At 48.0% G+C, this 17,513-nt stretch overlaps 1 protein-coding gene and 1 pseudogene across 3 annotated transcripts; one reads left to right on the top strand and one right to left on the bottom strand.

The window, feature by feature from the left end:
• Positions 1-22: 22 nt before the first annotated feature.
• CD2BP2 (CD2 cytoplasmic tail binding protein 2) lies at positions 23-4,542 on the top strand. Of its 3 annotated transcripts, none has more exons than XM_033426162.2 (7): positions 23-142; positions 677-780; positions 1,007-1,139; positions 1,267-1,424; positions 1,509-1,944; positions 2,026-2,132; positions 2,199-4,542. In XM_033426162.2, the coding sequence occupies exons 2-7, from the start codon at positions 703-705 to the stop codon at positions 2,328-2,330; spliced, it is 1,044 nt and encodes a 347-aa protein (XP_033282053.1). In that variant the 5' UTR covers positions 23-142; positions 677-702; the 3' UTR covers positions 2,331-4,542. The 3 variants fall into 3 exon arrangements, with proteins under 3 accessions (XP_033282053.1, XP_033282052.1, XP_033282054.1); XM_033426161.2 differs by lacking the exon at positions 23-142 and adding an exon at positions 149-326; XM_033426163.2 differs by lacking the exon at positions 23-142 and having other exon boundaries at positions 149-780; positions 2,220-4,542.
• Positions 4,543-12,192: 7,650 nt separating this feature from the next.
• Positions 12,193-12,594, bottom strand: LOC101276505 (60S ribosomal protein L10a-like; annotated as a pseudogene).
• Between the last annotated feature and the right edge of the window lie 4,919 nt (positions 12,595-17,513).

Here is a 17,513-nt window from a genome sequence, read left to right as displayed (position 1 = left end):
CCTCTAACACGAGTGAAGCCACTTCCGGCCTTCCCCGGCGCCTTCCGCAGTTCTCTTCCGGGTGGTGGCGGGCGGGTGACCCGGATGTAGTCCTGGCGAAAACCAGTCTCCCTGGATTCCCCCGCCTTTCCTAGGTCTTTAGGTGAGCGCGCGCCGGCGGGGTTGCTGGAGTCAGCATGGCTCTGCCGCCACTCTGATTTGTACACAGCCCAGGACAGTTGGGGGTCACCCCACGGAGTCGGGAGTTCGGCGCAGGGAGGAGCGGGGCTGCCAGGGTGCCAGGTCCTGGGTTCGCCGAGGCCCCGCTGGCTGCGAGGAAGCTGGAGGTGGTTGAGCGGGTGTCTGCTCGCGGAGCAACGTCGCGCCCAGGACTGCGGGGGCCGGGAATGGTGGTGGTCACGCGGGGGAGCCCGTCTCAAGGGGGGGGTGCCCGTGGGGAGCTCCTCCGCGCCTCCACCTCTCCATCCCCGCTCCAGCAGCTCTTTCGGATGCCAGACCAAGTCCTGGGGGCCTCTTGGCTGCCAGCTCCCCTTTCGGCCCCTGATTCTGTGCTCCCTCCCCTCCCAAACTGGATCCAGTACCGACTAAGGGAAAGATATGTCGTGCGGGAGATCCTCTCGCGGTGAGTATTCTCCTCACCCAGTTCCTTTAATCTGCACCCTTTTCCTCGGCTCAGCTTGAGAAAGGCTCCTCTGTCCAGTCATGCCAAAGAGGAAAGTGACCTTCCAAGGCGTGGGAGATGAGGATGATGAGGATGAAATCAGTCCCCCCAAGAAAAAGGTGAGGGGGCCAGATTCCTGCATTCTGGGGAGGAGTGATGGGAGGAAAAAAAGCTAGAAGCCAAGAGAGAAATCTGGAGGGATAAAGAAAAGGTGGAAAGGGCTAGCTTTTCTATGTGCTCTGAGAAATGGGTTTGCAGGATTTTCAGTTTGAGTCTAGATCCTAGAGTATTTTGAGTAATAGCCAGTAACCTGCATCTCTCTCGATTTCTGACTGCTGCCCACAGTTGGTGGACCCTGTGGCTGGGGCAGGAGGTCCTGGGAGCCGCTTCAAAGGCAAACACTCTTTGGACAGCGATGAGGAGGATGATGATGAAGGGTCCAGCAAATATGACATCCTGGCCTCAGAAGATGTAGAAGGTGAGCTATAGCCAAGAACTGACTTTCTGCTGGAGGACCAAATAGGGGTTTCTGAGGTCACAGAGCACAGGAGGCTCCTGTCTCATTTTTGCATTCCTAGCATGGGACGCCTGTGTCTTTGGTGCAGGTCAGGAAGCAGCCACACTCCCCAGTGAGGGAGGTGTGCGGATCACACCCTTCAACCTGCAGGAAGAGATGGAGGAAGGCCACTTTGATGCTGATGGCAACTATTTCCTGAACCGGGAAGCTCAGATCCGAGACAGCTGGCTGGACAACATTGATTGGGTGAGGGCCAGAGGTGGACGTGGCTGGGCCTGGGCCTTGCTGGCAGTTTGTCAGAAACAAAACCTTCCCATTTTCACGTTGCAGGTAAAGATCAGGGAGCGGCCGCCCAATCAGCGGCCGCCGTCAGACTCAGAGGAGGAGGACAGCTTGGGCCAGACACCAATGAGCGCCCAAGCCCTCCTGGAGGGCCTTCTGGAGCTGATGTTGCCAAGAGAGACAGTGGCTGGGGCACTGAGGCGCCTGGGAGCCCGAGGAGGAGGCAAAGGGGGCAGCAAGGGGCCTGGGCGGCCCAGTTCCCCCCAGCGCCTGGACCGGCTCTCCGGGTTGGCTGACCAGATGGTGGCTCGGGGCAACCTCGGAGTGTATCAGGAGACAAGGGAACGATTGGCCATGCGGCTGAAGGGGTTGGGGTGCCAGACCCAGGGACCCCGTGACCCCACAGCCCCACCCTCCCTGGACATGTTTGCTGAGGAAGTGGCGGAGGGGGAGCTGGAGACCCCAACCCCTGCCCAGAGAGGAGGTAAGATTGAAGGGCAGAGGAGGGATGTTGTGGGCAGGGGCAGGCCCCTTGAGGTCCAGATGGCTCTGCCTGTTATTTTAGACGCAGAGTCGCCCGGAGATGGTCTGGCCGACGTGATGTGGGAATATAAGTGGGAGAACACAGGGGATGCTGAGCTGTATGGACCCTTCTCCAGCACCCAGATGCAGGTAAAATCCTTTCTTCTTCACTTTGCCTCTTCTCTCCCTCCCCCCACCCCATTAGTCCTCCCCCAGCTCTGCCCTCTCTTCTTGCAGACCTGGGTGAATGAAGGCTATTTCCCGGACGGTGTGTATTGCCGGAAGATGGACACCCCCGGCGGACAGTTCTACAATTCCAAACGGATTGATTTTGATCTCTACACCTGAGCCTACTGAGGGCCGAGTTTGGTGGCCCCTTCTTTCCTGGATTCTGTGGAGGAGGCCCCAGCTGCCTTAGGCAGTGAGGATATCGGGGGCCACTTTTCAGTCAACTTCCTTTCCCCAATAAAAGCCTTTAGTTGTGTATTAGGGCCTTGGCTGGGCTGATGGCCAGAAGTTGGGAACGTTTTCCAGACCCCTTTGGACTTGCTTTGGCCCTTGAGGGTTTCCTTTCATGAAGTTCCTCCTTGGGAGTTTGTCTCTGGTCCCTTGAACCACTTCGCCTTTGTTTACCAGTCCTCGGGGCAGAGCTGGGCCTGTCAGGTGTCTTGTGGCCTCCCAACCTGACTTTGTTCACCATCTAAAAATCTCTCCACTCACATGCCGTTCTCCAGAGTTCTCTGGCAATTCTTGTTTTGCTGTTTTTAGGTCTTTGGCTTTTAGGACCTAAGATGCTCTGCTTTTCAGCCAGTGCAGGACAGAGCCCCAGAAGTGGAGACTTTAGGCCTGGAAAGGCTGGGACATCTGTTGGGAGTGAGCAGGAAAGCTGATACTCACTGGCTCCCCACTGCCTCAGACTTCTTAGAAGTGGATAGAAACGGCCTCTTAGGTAAAGTCTAGACTCAATGTTGGCACTTGAAGGACCTTTCAAGGCCACCTGGGCCAGTCATGCTTTGTACAGGCACAGAGGTGGGCAGTGTCTCACTGGAGGTTACACAGCACGTCAGAGGGCGGGCCCAGACCCAGTGGGCTCCCTTCGAAGACCTTTCTTGGCACCAGGGCTTTTCTGTCTGGCCTTGGAAGCCCTGTGGCTTACGTTTTCTGGGCTTCCACAATGTGTCTGACACTGGTTAGTGCCTTGAGGGAACTGAGAGAACTGGGCTGGTCACCTCCCAGGAATTCAGAGTCAGGGGGAGGGATTGGGAGGAAGACTGATATGCATAATTGTATAGTCTGAACCAAACACCTTCCACTTCCCACCGGTGCTGCTTTATGCCTCTTCTCACTCACACCAGTTAGTTCTCTACCTTGGCTCTCTGTTGGAGTTTTATGGGGAGCTGTAACATCACTCCGCAGAGATTCTGAATGAATCGATCTAGGTAATGGCCTGGTGTTTGGGGCTTTAAAAAGCTCCCAGGTGTTTCCCACATGCAGCCAGGTGGAAAACCACTGGGCCTGACTCAGGACTGAGGTTACACCTGGGGAAAGGGGCCGTTTCGTGGACCCTGCTGTGGTGGAGCTGAGCATGGGTGTGGCCGGGGCTCTGGTGGAGTCTGTTACCTACGGGAGAGTCAAGCACCAGAGCCGTGGGGGCAGATGGGAGGGTGGAAGGAGTCAGGCTTGGAACCAGGAAAGGCTGGAGGGGCGGCATGGGGATACTTGATGCTCTAGTGAGGCACCCAACTTATATAATAATTAACTACTATAATAACTAGGCCCATTCTAGTGCTAGCCCAGACCTGGATTTCATTGACTAAGATGCCTTCAATTGTAAGATGTCTTACTTTATGTGTCAGTTAGAAAGAAAAGCCTGCGCATTGCAGTTGTAAGATGTCATTGGTTCAGAGCTGCCTCCTGATTTCAGAAATGTTCCAAAGTGAAAAACAGATGTCTTAGGACCAGTGAAATACAGTGTTCACGTTTATATCCCCAGTGACCGACTCATGGGAGGTACTTAGTGCTTGGTGAATAGATGGAAGCTATGGGGGGCAGTTCCCCTGGATGTCCCAAAGGCACCCCGGGCTCCACAATCCAAAGCTGATCTCACCTTCCCCACCCGTACAGCCTCCTGTGTTCACCTCCCTGAAGACATCATGTGTAGGCAGAATAATGGCCCCCAGAGATGGCCACTTGTGAATATATGACTATATGGCAAAAGGGACCTTGAAATGTGCTTACGTTAATGACTGAGATGGGGAGATTATTCTGGATTATTGAGGTGGGCCTAGTGTAACCACAAGGGTCCTATTACATGAAAGGGACTGAGGCGGGTCAAAGTGAGAGGGAGATGAAGATGTTATACCCATGGCTGGGTTTGAAGATGGAAGAAGGGGCCATGTACCGAGGAATGCAGCAGCCTGTAGAAGCTGGAAGAGGCAAGAAAACGGGTTCTTCCCAGAGTCTTCACAAAGAAATGCAGCCCCACTGTGGGTTTTAGCCCAGTGAAAACCATTTTGGACTTTTGACCTCTTCTAGAACTAATAAAATCGTGTTGTTTTAAGTTGTTAAGTTTGGGGTCACTTGTTATAGCCTCAATAGGAAACTAACACTCCATCCAGCTGAATGCCTCTCCTTCATGAGCATCAGTAAATTCTCTCTACCTCCGCCATGTCCCTGTCTCATGCCCCTATCAACACTTAACTCCCTTGCCTTTAAAAAAACAAACTGTGTACATATTTATGTGTGTGTACATATATAAAAATGTATATAAAAATACATACATATTTTTATATAAGCTTTGTATATCTTACAGTAGTTTTGTAGATTAACAAAATTTCCAAAAATAGTACAGAGTTCACCCAGCTTCCCCTATTGTTAACATTTTTCAGTAGTACGTTTCTTACAGCCAACGTACCAATGACCTTGCTATTTTTAAACAGCTTTATTGAGATAGAATCCACCCGTTTAAAGTACCATTGTTTTTAGTACATTCACAGGGTTGTGCAACCATTGCTACAATCTCATTTTAGAACATTTTTCTCTAAAAGAAACCCCACCTGTCAGCAGTTCCTCCCTATTCTTCTCCATCCCCCCTCACCCTCCATTCCCTGCCAACCTCTAATCTACTTCCTGTCCCGATAGATTTGCCTATTCTGGACATTTCCTACAAATGGAATCATACCGTACATGGTCTGTGTTTTCTGTGTCTGCTGCTTCTACTTAGCATGTTTTCAAGATTCACCCATGTAATGTGTAACAGTACTTTATTCTTTTTTATTGTTGACTAACATTCAATTGTGTGGACAGATTACCGCTCACTAAACCTCACACTTTATTTATATTTTACTAGCTTTTCCCTAATGCCTCTCTTCTGTTTCAGTGTCCCGATCTGGGACACTGCAGGACATTTAGCTGTCATGTCTCCTTAGCTTCCTCTGTCCTCAGACTTGTTTTCACTGACCTTGACCAGTTTGAGGAGTGCTGGTTAGGTATTTTGTCAAATTCCTAAAGTTTGGGCTTGTCTGGTATTACCCCCATGATTAGATTTGGGTTATGGGTTTGGGGGAGGAAGACAACAGAAGTGAAGTCCCTTGCCTTTCACCGAAACTTTTTTTTTTTTTTACAGGCATCACTTTTTTTTTTAAATTTATCTTTGGCTGTGTTGGGTCTTCGTTGCTGTGCGCGGGCTTTCTCTAGATGCGGCGAGCGGGGGCTCCTCTTGGTTGTGCGCGGGCTTCTCGTTGCGGTGGCTTCTCTTGTGGAGCATGGGCTCTAGGCACATGGGCTTCAGTAGTTGTGGCTCGCGGGCTCTAGAGCGCAGGTTCAGTAGTTGTGGCTCACGGGCTTAGTTGCTCCACGGCATGTGGGATCTTCCCGGACCAGGACTCGAACCCGTGTTCCCTGCATTGGCAGGTGGGTCCTTAACCACGGCGCCACCAGGGAAGCCCCTCACTGAAACTTTTAAAGGCTCCGCATTGCCCTCAAAGTTCGAAAGCTTGAAGCTGATAGGTTTTCCGTGGCCTGGCCTAAGCCAGCCCCTCCGCCTCCACAGCTGCCTTTGCTTTCCTTCCTCCCGGCCTCCCCTGACACCAGGCTGTAGGCTCCGGCCTGCTCCCAGAACAGGACAAATAACTCACTTCTCCAGGCCTGGCCAGTGATGCCCTTCTCTCTTCTCAGACTCTCCAGGGAGACCAGTGACTATGTCTGTCGTGCCTTAGCTCTAGGCCTCCTTTTCCTAAAGGCTTCCTGACTCCCACTCCCACTTCCCAGGTTGGTCAGCATTTCTTCCACAGCGCCCAGTAGCACAGACGTCTGATGCAACACCCAGAGCGGTTTTTCCTGGCCTGTCTTCACCAGTTAGCCTGAGACAGGGAATCAGTGCTGATGAATGAATAAGGAATGAGCCATTTCTTTCCCCCTCCTGTGTGTCAGGGGGACAGCGCCTTCCTGAGCCAGACTGGGGAAGTGGGAACCTGTGGGGCTGTTTGTTGCCCCAGAGGGGGTGAGGTGTGACCTGGATGGGCAGTGTACAGGTGTCTAGACCCAAGCGTCCCCCAGAGGGGCAGGATGGAGGGGTCTTTAGGGTCATTCTAACTCCTGGGGGTGTCACTGACCCATGGGCAAATTTATAGGAGGGGTTCAAGGTCAAACCCTTGACACCTGCAGGTGTCATCACTGCATCTGGGACACCAGACCCTCTGAAATGCAGCCTCTTGGCTTTGGCAGGCCATTTTCCAGAAGAGTAGCGAGAGTGGGGGAGGGTGAGTCTAGACACTCCTGGTGGAGGGCTGGGGTATCACTCTGCCCTGGGCATCTGGTGGGGCTCTGGGGGAGACAAGGACTGGGAAAGAGCCCAAAAGGGGTTAAGATTAATGAAGAATCAGCATCCACAAAGCCTGAGGAGTTTGGGCACCTTCACACCTTTGACACACCTGCCACCCCTTCCAGACCCGCCTGGCTGGCTGGAAGTCTCATTGCACAGTCACTGAACCCCAAGCTCCCAGGCAGTGGGGAGACCTGAACCTGGCAGCTTGCCTTCCACTCTGCTTCCAGCCAGAACCAAGCTGGAGCCCTGGAGATGCCAAGCTCTTTCTGGTGCTGAGACCCGAGAGGAATTCCTCTCAAGGGTGGATTGATTGATTGATTGATTGATTGATTGATTTATACATACATACATACATACATACATACATACCTTGCGGCTTGCAGGATCTTAGCTCCCTGACGAGGAACTGAACCCATGTCCTCATCAGTGAAAACGTGGAGTCCTAACCACTGGACCGCCAGGGAATTCCCTCAAGGGTGGATTTAGTAGCAGATGTTTTGCGCAGGATTCCAGGGTGGATAATGTTCCTTCAAGTCAGTAGCCATTTCTGAACTCCCTGCGGAGGCTGGGCTGTCCCTGGTCCTTTTCGGCCATTCCCCAAGTTCAATGATACACTTTCATTGTGGTGGGTTCACCATTTCCCAGACCAGCTTCAACCTCCTCCCGGGGGAGCTTCCCAGCACACATCTCCAGCTGGCTGGCTGGGGGCTGCTGCTGCCCTGTTCTCTAGGAGGCTTGTCTGGCTCAGCCTGCCCTGTAGGTAAGACCCCACCTCCCTGTGTAAATACTGCTCGTGACAAGTGTGTAAAACCTAGCTGCAGACGCTGATGCTGAGATTTGCTTGGGCAGCTTCTGGTTTTCCTGTTCTGATGCTATCATCCTTGTTGTTACTTTCCTGTTCTCCACCCACTACCCCACATATCTCTACCCAGAGTATCTCTGAAGCTCTCAGTAGCATCAGGCCCTGCGGCTCCCACGCCCTATTTTGGACACATTTCTCTGTCTCAGCCTCTTCACACTCACTTGGACACAATGTGGGCTTTTGCCCTCTGGCCTAAGGGCGCTGCTGCCTCTTACCTGACCCAGACTTCTGAGGCTAAACCCATCTCTACTTGATAAGAGAAGAGGAGGGTGTTTGACATTTCTTTTTTTTTTCCGGTCGTGTGGGGTGAGATAGGGGTAGAGGATTAAGAGGTACAAACTACTATGTATAAAATAAGTAAGCTAGTGGTTAAGAATCTGCCTGCCAATGCAGGCGACACAGGTTCGAGCCCTGGTCCGGGAAGATCCCACATGCCGCAGAGCAACTAAGCCCGTGCGCCACAACTACTGAAGCCCGCGTGCCACAAGTACTGAAGCCCGCGCGCCTAGAGCCCGTGCTCTGCAACAAGAGAAGCCACCACAATGAGAAGCCTGTGCACCGCAACGAAGAGTAGCCCCCGCTGACTGCAACTAGAGAAAGCTGCGTGCAGCAACAAAGACCCAACGCAGTCAAAAATAAATAAATAAATTTTAAAAAATAAGTAAGCTGCAGGATGTATTGCACAGCACAGGGAATATAGCCAATATTTTATAATAACTTTAAATGGAGTAAATCTATAAAAGTTTTGAATCACTATAAGGTACGCCTGAAACTGATATCATACTGTAAATCAACTATACCCCAATTAAAAAAATAAAGTGACAGGCTGGTACTCAGATCCTCTTATTCTATTTTTTTTTTTTTTTTTTTTGGCCATGCTGCGAGTCTTGTAGGATCTTAGTTCCCCAACCAGGGATTGAATCCAGGCCCTTGGCAGTGAGAGTGTTGTGTCCTAACCACTGCACCGCCAGGGAATTCCTGACATTCCTTAAGTATCTAAATAAGTTAGGAATATTATGTTTAATCTTCCCGACTACCTACTATTTAGTTACATATTTTCCGCATCTTGCTGATGCGAAAAATGAGGCTTAGAGAGATGAAGTAAACTGACCTGCCCAATATGGCAAAGTCTGAAAATGGTAGAGCCAGGATTTGAACCCAGGCCTGTGTGATCCTAAAGTCCAGACAGAATTTTTGGTGAGCTGTCTGTTCCAATTTATGGCCTATTTTTAAATTGGGTCTTCTTCTTGAGTTGTGAGACCTTCATATATCTCAGATACAAGGGCTTTGTCAGATACATATTTTGCAAATATTATCTCTCAGTCCATACCTTTTCATTTCATTTTTAAAAATCAGTATCTTTTGAAGAACAACAAATTTTTAATTTTGATGAGTTCAATTTGTAATTTTTTTCTTTTATAGTTTGTGCTTTTTGTGTCCTATTTAAGAAATCTTCATCAAACCCGGGGTAACTAAGATTTTCTATGTTTTCCTCTAGAAGCTTTATAGTTTTAGCTTTAACATTTGGGTTTATGATACATTCGACTTAGCTTTTGTGTATGATTCATTTCCGGTTTTTTTTTGCATATGGCTATCCAATTGTTTCAGCACCATTTATTGAGAATATTCTCCTTTCCCCCATCGTATTGCCCTGCCACCTTTGCTAAACATCAATTGACCACATATATGTTCATCTTTTTCTGAATTATTTATTTAATTTCATTAATTTATATGTTTATCTCTACACCAAAACCACGTCTTGATAACTGTAGCTGTATAGTGAGTCTTGACATCATGTAATGTACTTCCTCTTTTTTCTTTTTAAAAATTGTTTTGGCTAGTCTATGTCTTTGGCTTTCTATATAAATTTTAGAATCAGCTTGTCAGTTTCTCAAAAACCTTGTTGGGATTAGACTGGGATAATGTTAAGTCATGTAGAATTGATATCTATTTCTTCCTAATAATATTTATTGATATTATTGAGTTCTTCCTTAAATATTTGGTAGAATTTACCAGTGGAGCCATCTGTGCCTGGAGTTTTCTTTGTAGGAAAGTTTTTTTCCTTTCCTGAATATTTCCATTTATTACCTTCAGTTTATGGGGAATGTGAAGGAATTCAACTGACTTTACAATGTCACCAGGAGAGAAATGCTGGAAACCTGAGGGTGAATCCTTTATGCTTCCAAATATTTTGAAAGTTGGCTCATGTAGAGACAAAAACAAAAACAACAACAACAAAACCACACCCCAAAACCCTCCAAACCAATAAATTTTGTATGATGAAAGAGTATTTCTGGGAATGAAAAAGGAAAAACTCTGCCTCTCAATGCCTAGAGGTCTGTGCTAGTTTTTGTTGTTGTTGTTGTTGTTTTGCGGTACGCGGGCCTCTCACTGTTGTGGCCTCTCCCGTTGCAGAGCACAAGCTCCAGACGCGCAGGCTCAGCAGCCATGGCTCACGGGCCCAGCCGCTCCGCGGCACGTGGGATCTTCCCGGACCAGGGCACGAACCCGTGTCCCCTACATTGGCAGGCGGACTCTCAACCACCGCGCCACTAGGGAAGCCCAGTCTGTGAAGTTTTGAAGATAAAGCTTTTATTTTAGGCACAGTGCTCAAATTGATTTCATAGGAAGGTTTAACTACAAATTGTTTCATTAATTATGTAAGGCTAATTCAAGTTTTCTTTTTTTTTTAATATGTATTTATTTATTTAGGCTGCGCCGGACCTTAGTTGCGGCATGCAAACTCTTAGTTGCAGCATGCATGTGGGATCTAGTTCCCTGACGAGGGATCGAACCCAGGCCCCCTGCAATGGGAGCACAGAGTCTTACCCACTGGATCACCAGGGCAGTCCCCAAGTTTTCTATTCTTGAGTGAGCTTTGGTAGTTTATTATTTTTAAGGAATGTTTCCATTTCATCTATGTGGTTGAATTTACTGGCACAAAGTCATTTATGGAATTGCTTTCTTTCTTTCTTTTTCTTTTTTTGCTGTGCCTCTTGTGGGATCTTAGTTACCTGACCAGAGATTGAACCCAGGCCCTCGGCAGTGAGAGAGTAGAGTCCTAACCAATGGACCACCAGGGAATTCCCTGGAATTGCTTTCTTAATTTCATTTTTGAATTGTTTGTTGCACTTTGCATAAGTCATTCTACTACCTTCTGATCTCCATTGTTTCAGATGCAAAGTCGGCGTATATCAGTATTGATGCTTCCCTACACATGATGAGTCTTTTGTATTTGCTGCTTTTATGATTTTTCTTGTTGTCTTCCAACAGTTTGGCTATAATGTGTCTGACCATGGATCTTTTTGTATGTATCCTACATGGTATTCATTGAGTTTCTCAGATGTGTAGATTATTTTTTCATCACATTTGGGAAGTTTTGGGCTATCGTGTCTTTTTTTTCCCTTTTCCCTGGTAAAGTACTTAATGTTACTAGTTTCTATGAAGACATATTCCATGAGCAAAGTGATTAAGATTTTGGTTTCTTAGTCAGATAGTCCTGGGTTTGAATTCCAGCTTTGCTACTTATTAGTGGAAGATAAGTCACTTCATTGCTTTGTGTCTAGGTTTTTGTTTACCGGTTTATTATACAGAATACTATAGAGGATATAGATGAACACCCAGATGAAGAAGTACATAAGGCAGGGTCTGGAAGGGTCCTGAGCACAGGAGATTCTGTCCCCGTGAAACTGGATGTGCCATCCTCCCAGTGTGTAGATATGTTCACCAACTGGGAATCTCTGCCATTGTTTCTTCAAATATTTTTTTCTTCCCTTTTCTCTTTTTCCTTTCCTGTTGGGACTCCTACTGTGCTTATGTTGGGACACCTGTTGTTCCACAGATAACTGAGCAAAGACTTATTTTTTAAAAAATATATTTATTGGGCTTCCCTGGTAGTGCAGTGGTTGGGAGTCTGCCTGTGGATACAGGGGGCACGGGTTCGTGCCCCGGTCCGGGGGGAATCCCACGTGCCGCAGAGCGGCTGGGCCTGTGGGCCATGGCCGCTGGGCCTGCGCATCCAGAGCCTGTGCTCCATTGTGGGAGAGGCCACAGCAGTGAGAGGCTCACGTGCCACACACACACACACACACACACACACACACACACACACACTATATATATATATAATTTATTTATTTTGTCTGCTCCAGATCTTCATTGTGGTGCACAGGATCTTTAGTTGCGGCATGCGGACTTCTTAGTTGTGGCATGCAGGTGGGATCTAGTTCCCCGACCAGGGATAAAACCAGGGCCCCCTGCATTGGGAACACAGAGTCCTACGCACTGGACCACCAGGGAAGTCCCACGACTCATTTTTATTTGCCTTTTCCCTCTATGTTCTTCAGATTGAATAGTTTCTACTGACCCATCTTCAAGTTCACTGATTCTATCATCTGTCATCTTAAATCTGTTGCTGAGTCCCTTTAGTGAATATTTCACTTCAGTTATTATTGTTACTCTCAACTCCAGAATTCCTTTTTTTTTTTTTTAAATGATGGGTGTATGGTTTATTGAGCTGCACCTTAGTACAGGCGCTGGGTCTTGCCCGTGGTGCTCTTAATGTACAAAGCCCGGCTGTTCTGCCAAGTTTTCTTGAGCAATGACACCAGGAAGTTGACAGCTGATTGTATGTTGTACACAAGCTCATCATCTTTCACCTTCATGTGGCCAACAGCCACGGCCAGACACAGTACCTTCTTTATCTGGAACTTGATCATGGACTTCACTTCATCAACTTTGGCCACCATGTTCTCATTGTGGGTCAGTTAGGAAGGGAACTTGCCAGACTTATTCAGGCCTGGGCCCAGGATTCATGGGATCCGCTTGATCAGAGACTCTGAAGCCAAAAACGCATCATACTTTTTGGCCAGCTTCTTGACCAGTTTCTTATTCTTGTTGAGTTTCTTCAGCACCTTGATGTCCATTTCCAGAAGTTTTTCATCATTCCAACAGACACTCTGTACCCTAACTAAAAAACTCCCCATTCCTCTCTCCCTCCAGTCCCTGATAATCTCTATTTTTTCTGTTTCTATGAATTTGCCTATTCTAAGTACCTCATATAAGTGGAATCATACAATATTTGTCCTTTTGTGTCCAGTTTATTTCACTTAACATACTATTTTGAAGGTTCATCCATGTTGTAGCATGTATCAGAACTTTTCTGTAAAAAAAAAATACATGATTTCTACCCCCTTATCAAGATGATCTATTTTTGATTCATTGTTGTTACACTTTTCTTTGAATCTTTGCTTTGCTGTCACATGTCTTTGTTTAGTTCTTTGAACATATTTATAATAGCTACTTCAAAGCCTTGGTCTATTAAATACAACATCTGGGGGCATTCAGAGACAACGTCTACTGATTACTTTTTTCCCCTGAGTTTAGACTGGATTCTGATGCCCCCTAAAGGTTATTGTTGTCATGGTATGTTTGTTTGTTTAATAATTGGCCTAGGCAAAATCTGTGAAATCTGCTTCCTTTCCTTCATGGTGTGTGGTCACTGACCTTTCTACCCTGTTTTTATTTTTTTAATTAATTAATTAATTAAATTTATTTTTGGCTGCGTTGGGTCTTCATTGTGGCACGCGGGCTTTTCATGGCAGTGGCTTCTCTTGTTGCGGAGCACAGGCTCTAGGCACGTGGGCTTCAGTAGTTGTGGCACATGGGCTTAGTTGCTCCACAGCATGTGGGATCTTCCTGGACCAGGGCTCGAACCTGTGTCCCCTGCATCGGCAGGCGGATTCTTAGCCACTGCACTACCAGGGAAGTCCCTACCATGTTTTAAAAAATCCTTTTTTTTTTTAATTTTAAAGTTTGGGTTCCTAGGTAGACCTCTGTGTCAGTGTAGCTTAATGGTCAGCCAATTATTGGATGGAGGTTGTACTCAGTTACTTTGCGTCAGTGAGAATTCTGCCTCTGCCAATGGATCTGTGTGTGGGTAGGAGAGCACAAAGTTCCCGTTGTTTTCAAGTTGGCCCCAGCCTTACTTTCCACTGAGCCCTTCTGAGTCTTCTCTGTACATGGAGCCCCAGGGTTAGCCAAGCGTGTAAGGGTGGAGCGGGCCCTCTGCCCTCTGCGGCAAAGGCACACAGCCTCAGCTAGGAGTATGCTTGCCTCGTCCACAGCCACAGCGTCAGGCTCTTCACTTGCATGCCACATATTTAGCTACTTATATCGGCAACGTCGCTTGGCATGGGCATTGTCTGGGTCTCTAAATCCAACGAGTCCCCTTCAGCAGTGAAGCCGCTGGTCCTCAAGACCTGCCCCACCTTGGCAGAACCTATCAAGCTGGGAAGGGGGCACGATGGAGCAACCCCAAGCGAGAACACCACAGACTCTCACTGTTCTAACTCAGAGTTGAGCAGTTTTCAACCCAATTTGCTTCTTGGATTGGGGTATGCCTTTGGTCGATCTCAGAGCCCTGAAGTAGCTGTTTTGTCTAGTTTGCCCAGATTTACAGTTACTTTTGGAGAGAGGATTTGCTGACCCCCTCACTCAACCATAGGTGGAAATCTCCTCCTCCTTATTTTGGGGCAGGGGTACCTGTGCCACACAGCATGCGGGATCTTAGTTCCCTGAACGAACCCGTGCCCCCTGCAGTAGAAGCGCGCAGTCCTAACCACTGGACCACCGGGAATTCCCGGAACTCTCCTCCTTTAAATATTTTGAACTTTGTTGTGGTAAACAGTTATGTTACTTGGCCAAGCAGTTCCGGGGAGTCTTAATGCCTTGGAAACAGTTTGATTCTTTCAAGACTTGCTTTTACAATTTGTTAGGACCAGAATAGCCTTTAGTCTAGGGTTAATTTGGCCCCCATGCTGAGGCAATGCCCTTCTGAATCCTCTACCAGATGCCCATGTGTTTGGAGGTCTTTTCACTCTCCCCAGTGGGACCAGCAGCTACTCCCACTCCGCATGAGCCCTGGGGATTTTCTCCCCTGCTCAGTACTCAGCTGAAGTCTCATGGCAACCCTCTGCCAGGGTCCAGAGTTCCCTCTTGGTACAGTTCCCTCCTCCATTACCCTGCCCTGTGAATTCTGATGGCCATGGCCTCCGCAAATTCTCAATGTCTCCTCCTCAACTCAGGGAGACTGCTGGAGTCTATTTGGGTTCTCTCTTCCTGTGCTTTCTGGGAATTCTCTCCCAGAGAAGAATAAACTAGGGCACAGAGCTCACCATCCTGCACTGCCTGTTGTCCAGTGTCTGAAAATCCTAGATTTTGGGTGGCTTTTTACTTGTTTAAGATAGGTAGGTATATCCAGTCCCCACTACTCCATTGTGGTCAGAGCCCCAGTCAGGCTCTCTTATTACACCATGCTGCACCCCAGCCCAGCCCCACCTTGTGCCCCAGTATCAGTGGCAGAAGAGGCAGTAAACAGCAGCTTCTGGTTTTCTACAAATGTCTCCAAAGTTCTCCATGGAAGTCAGCAGGAGGGCCCATTCTCTGTGTTCATGAGCACCCATGCAATGTGGGTGAGAGGCAGGCATGGGGGAGCAGGGTGGTGGAAGGACCCAGGCCTTGAATGTCATGACCATGGGCTTTTTACTGAATTCAGGTAAGGCTGCTCATTGCTCAAGAGTCCAATACTTAGAGACAAGTGTTGCGTAAAAGGAAAGATAGCTTTATTGAGGAAGCCAACAATCCTGGGGAGAAGGTGGACTCATGCCCCAAAGAACCACTCCCCATTCCCCAAGTTTTGCTTGGAGATTATATAGGGAAATGAGGAAGGGGCTACATGCTGAGGAGAGGGTTGCAGGTGCATGATCAGTTCGTGGACATTTTTCTGATTTGTTGATGGTGAGGTAACCAGGAGTCAACATCATCAACCTTCTGCTTCCAACCTGTCTGGGGTCAAAGTTCTTGGGGCAACATACAATTAACTTCTTCCACCTGGTATCTGCAAAAGAGCTCAGAATATTATCTATAGCCCTTGAGGAGGAACTAAAGGTCCTTGACTTTGTTTAATGCCTAAACTATTATTATTTTGTCTTGCTTGACTATTTTTCTTTGTTTCTGCATTTTCTCATTTCTCTAAGTTTATTCTTTGGAGCTTGGGGAAGGCCAGAAGGCTAAAGTTTTTCTATAGGAAAAAGGCAGGCACAGGATGGGCAAGGGGCAGGGAGCTGTCCTGGGAAGACCCCATAGGGTCCTGCTCAGTTACAGGCTCCCTGCGGTCCTTCTGCCACCAACTATTCTGGGATTCATGAGGAGGCAGGACATGTAACATCTACCTGAAACCCACAGGAGGTTTGTCTTCTGGGGAGCGGACTTTGCTCTGAAGTTGTCTTGGTGATAATAATAATAGCCTACATTCATTAAGTACTAATAATGTGCATTTAGGCACTAGGCTTAATTGTACATACATTAGTCCTCATGATAACACGGGGGCAGGGTGTACTATTGCTCTTCAGGTGTGCAGACCTATCAGTAGCAGGAATGTGGGCCCTTCTGGAGTTTCCTGAAGGAGTAGCCAGAGTGCCTGGCGTGGGGGTTACTGGAGGGATTTCTTGGGCCACTGGCTCTTTTTTAATTTTTCTTTTTTTGGCCACGCCGTGCAGCATGCAGGATCTTATTTCCCCAGCCAGGGATCAAACCCGCGCCCTCCTGCAGTGGAAGCATGGAGTCTCAACCACTGGACCACCAGGGAAGTCCTGGCCCAGTGGCTCTTTACGTAGAGGTACAGAACTATTCCAGTATCTTAACAATTGGAGAGCTGCACCAGTGTGTGCCGACTCAACTTTTGTGGGGAATCTCAGGAAGACACTGGTGTTTGCAAGTTCTAACATGAGCAGTAAATGGCAGGGCACCAGCGTGACACTGCCTGGGGGGCCATTACTGTCAAGGCTGCCTGTGGATCCCAGGCCTGCCACAGAGTAGGAAGCTTGGCAGGTTTGTTATTGCCTGTCCTAACAAGGCCCTCAGGCCTGTGTTTACTGCTCACAGCACATCCCCCGCCCCACATGCCAGTCACAGTGAGTTGTTTCCAGCAGCTTCTACACCACAGGCTCCTTATTGCCTCCAGGCCTTTGCTAAAGCTCTTACCTCTTCTTGGAGTTCTCTACCCTCTTCTCTCTGTCTGGTTCACTTCTACTATTCATCCTTCAGGTACAGTGAATGTATCACTTCCTCCAGGACGCCTTCCTTGATCCTCAGGTTTGAGTAGGGGCTTCTGTTATGTGGTCTCATAGGTCTGTGCTTCCCCTTCGTAACTCTTGTCAATGGCTGCAGTAAGTTCCATGAAAGCCAGAAACCCTGCAGAGCCCGTGTACCTCCAGCACTGAGTGCCATGCCTGGCACACAGTAGGTGCTCAATAAATATTCATTGAAAAGGGTTTTGAAGAGTGGTCTGAGATGGAGGCCAGGCTGGCTTATAACCCAACAGTCTCAGCAGATAGATAACAGCCCAAGGGAGGAAACTGAGACCTGGGGGTCCAAGGGACCATGAAAAATTGAGAATTGGGATTTTGTTTATCCATGCGTTAGTTGATGGACATGTAGGTTGTTTCCACTTTTTGGCAATTAGAAATAATGCACATTGTGAACAAGTTTTTGCATACGTATAGGTTTTTATGTTTTCAGTTCTCTTGGGTATATACCCCAAAGTGGGATTGTTGGGTCATATGGTTATAAACGTTTAGTATGTAAAGGAACTGCCAAATTTTTCCAAGGTGGCTGCACTGTTGCATGTTCCCGCCCTCAGTGTACGAGGGTTAAACATTATGTCTTCTTTTTTTTTTAGGAATTCATTTATTGGACTTCCCAGATGGTGCAGTGGTTAAGAATCTGCCTGCCAGTGCAGGGGACATGGGTTCGAGCCCTGGTCCGGGAGGATCCCACATGCCGC

The sequence above is a fragment of the Orcinus orca genome, chromosome 16, assembly GCF_937001465.1.
Source record: "Orcinus orca chromosome 16, mOrcOrc1.1, whole genome shotgun sequence".
In the NCBI taxonomy this organism is placed as follows: Eukaryota; Metazoa; Chordata; class Mammalia; order Artiodactyla; family Delphinidae; genus Orcinus; species Orcinus orca.
This window is presented reverse-complemented; position numbering and strand designations above follow the sequence as displayed.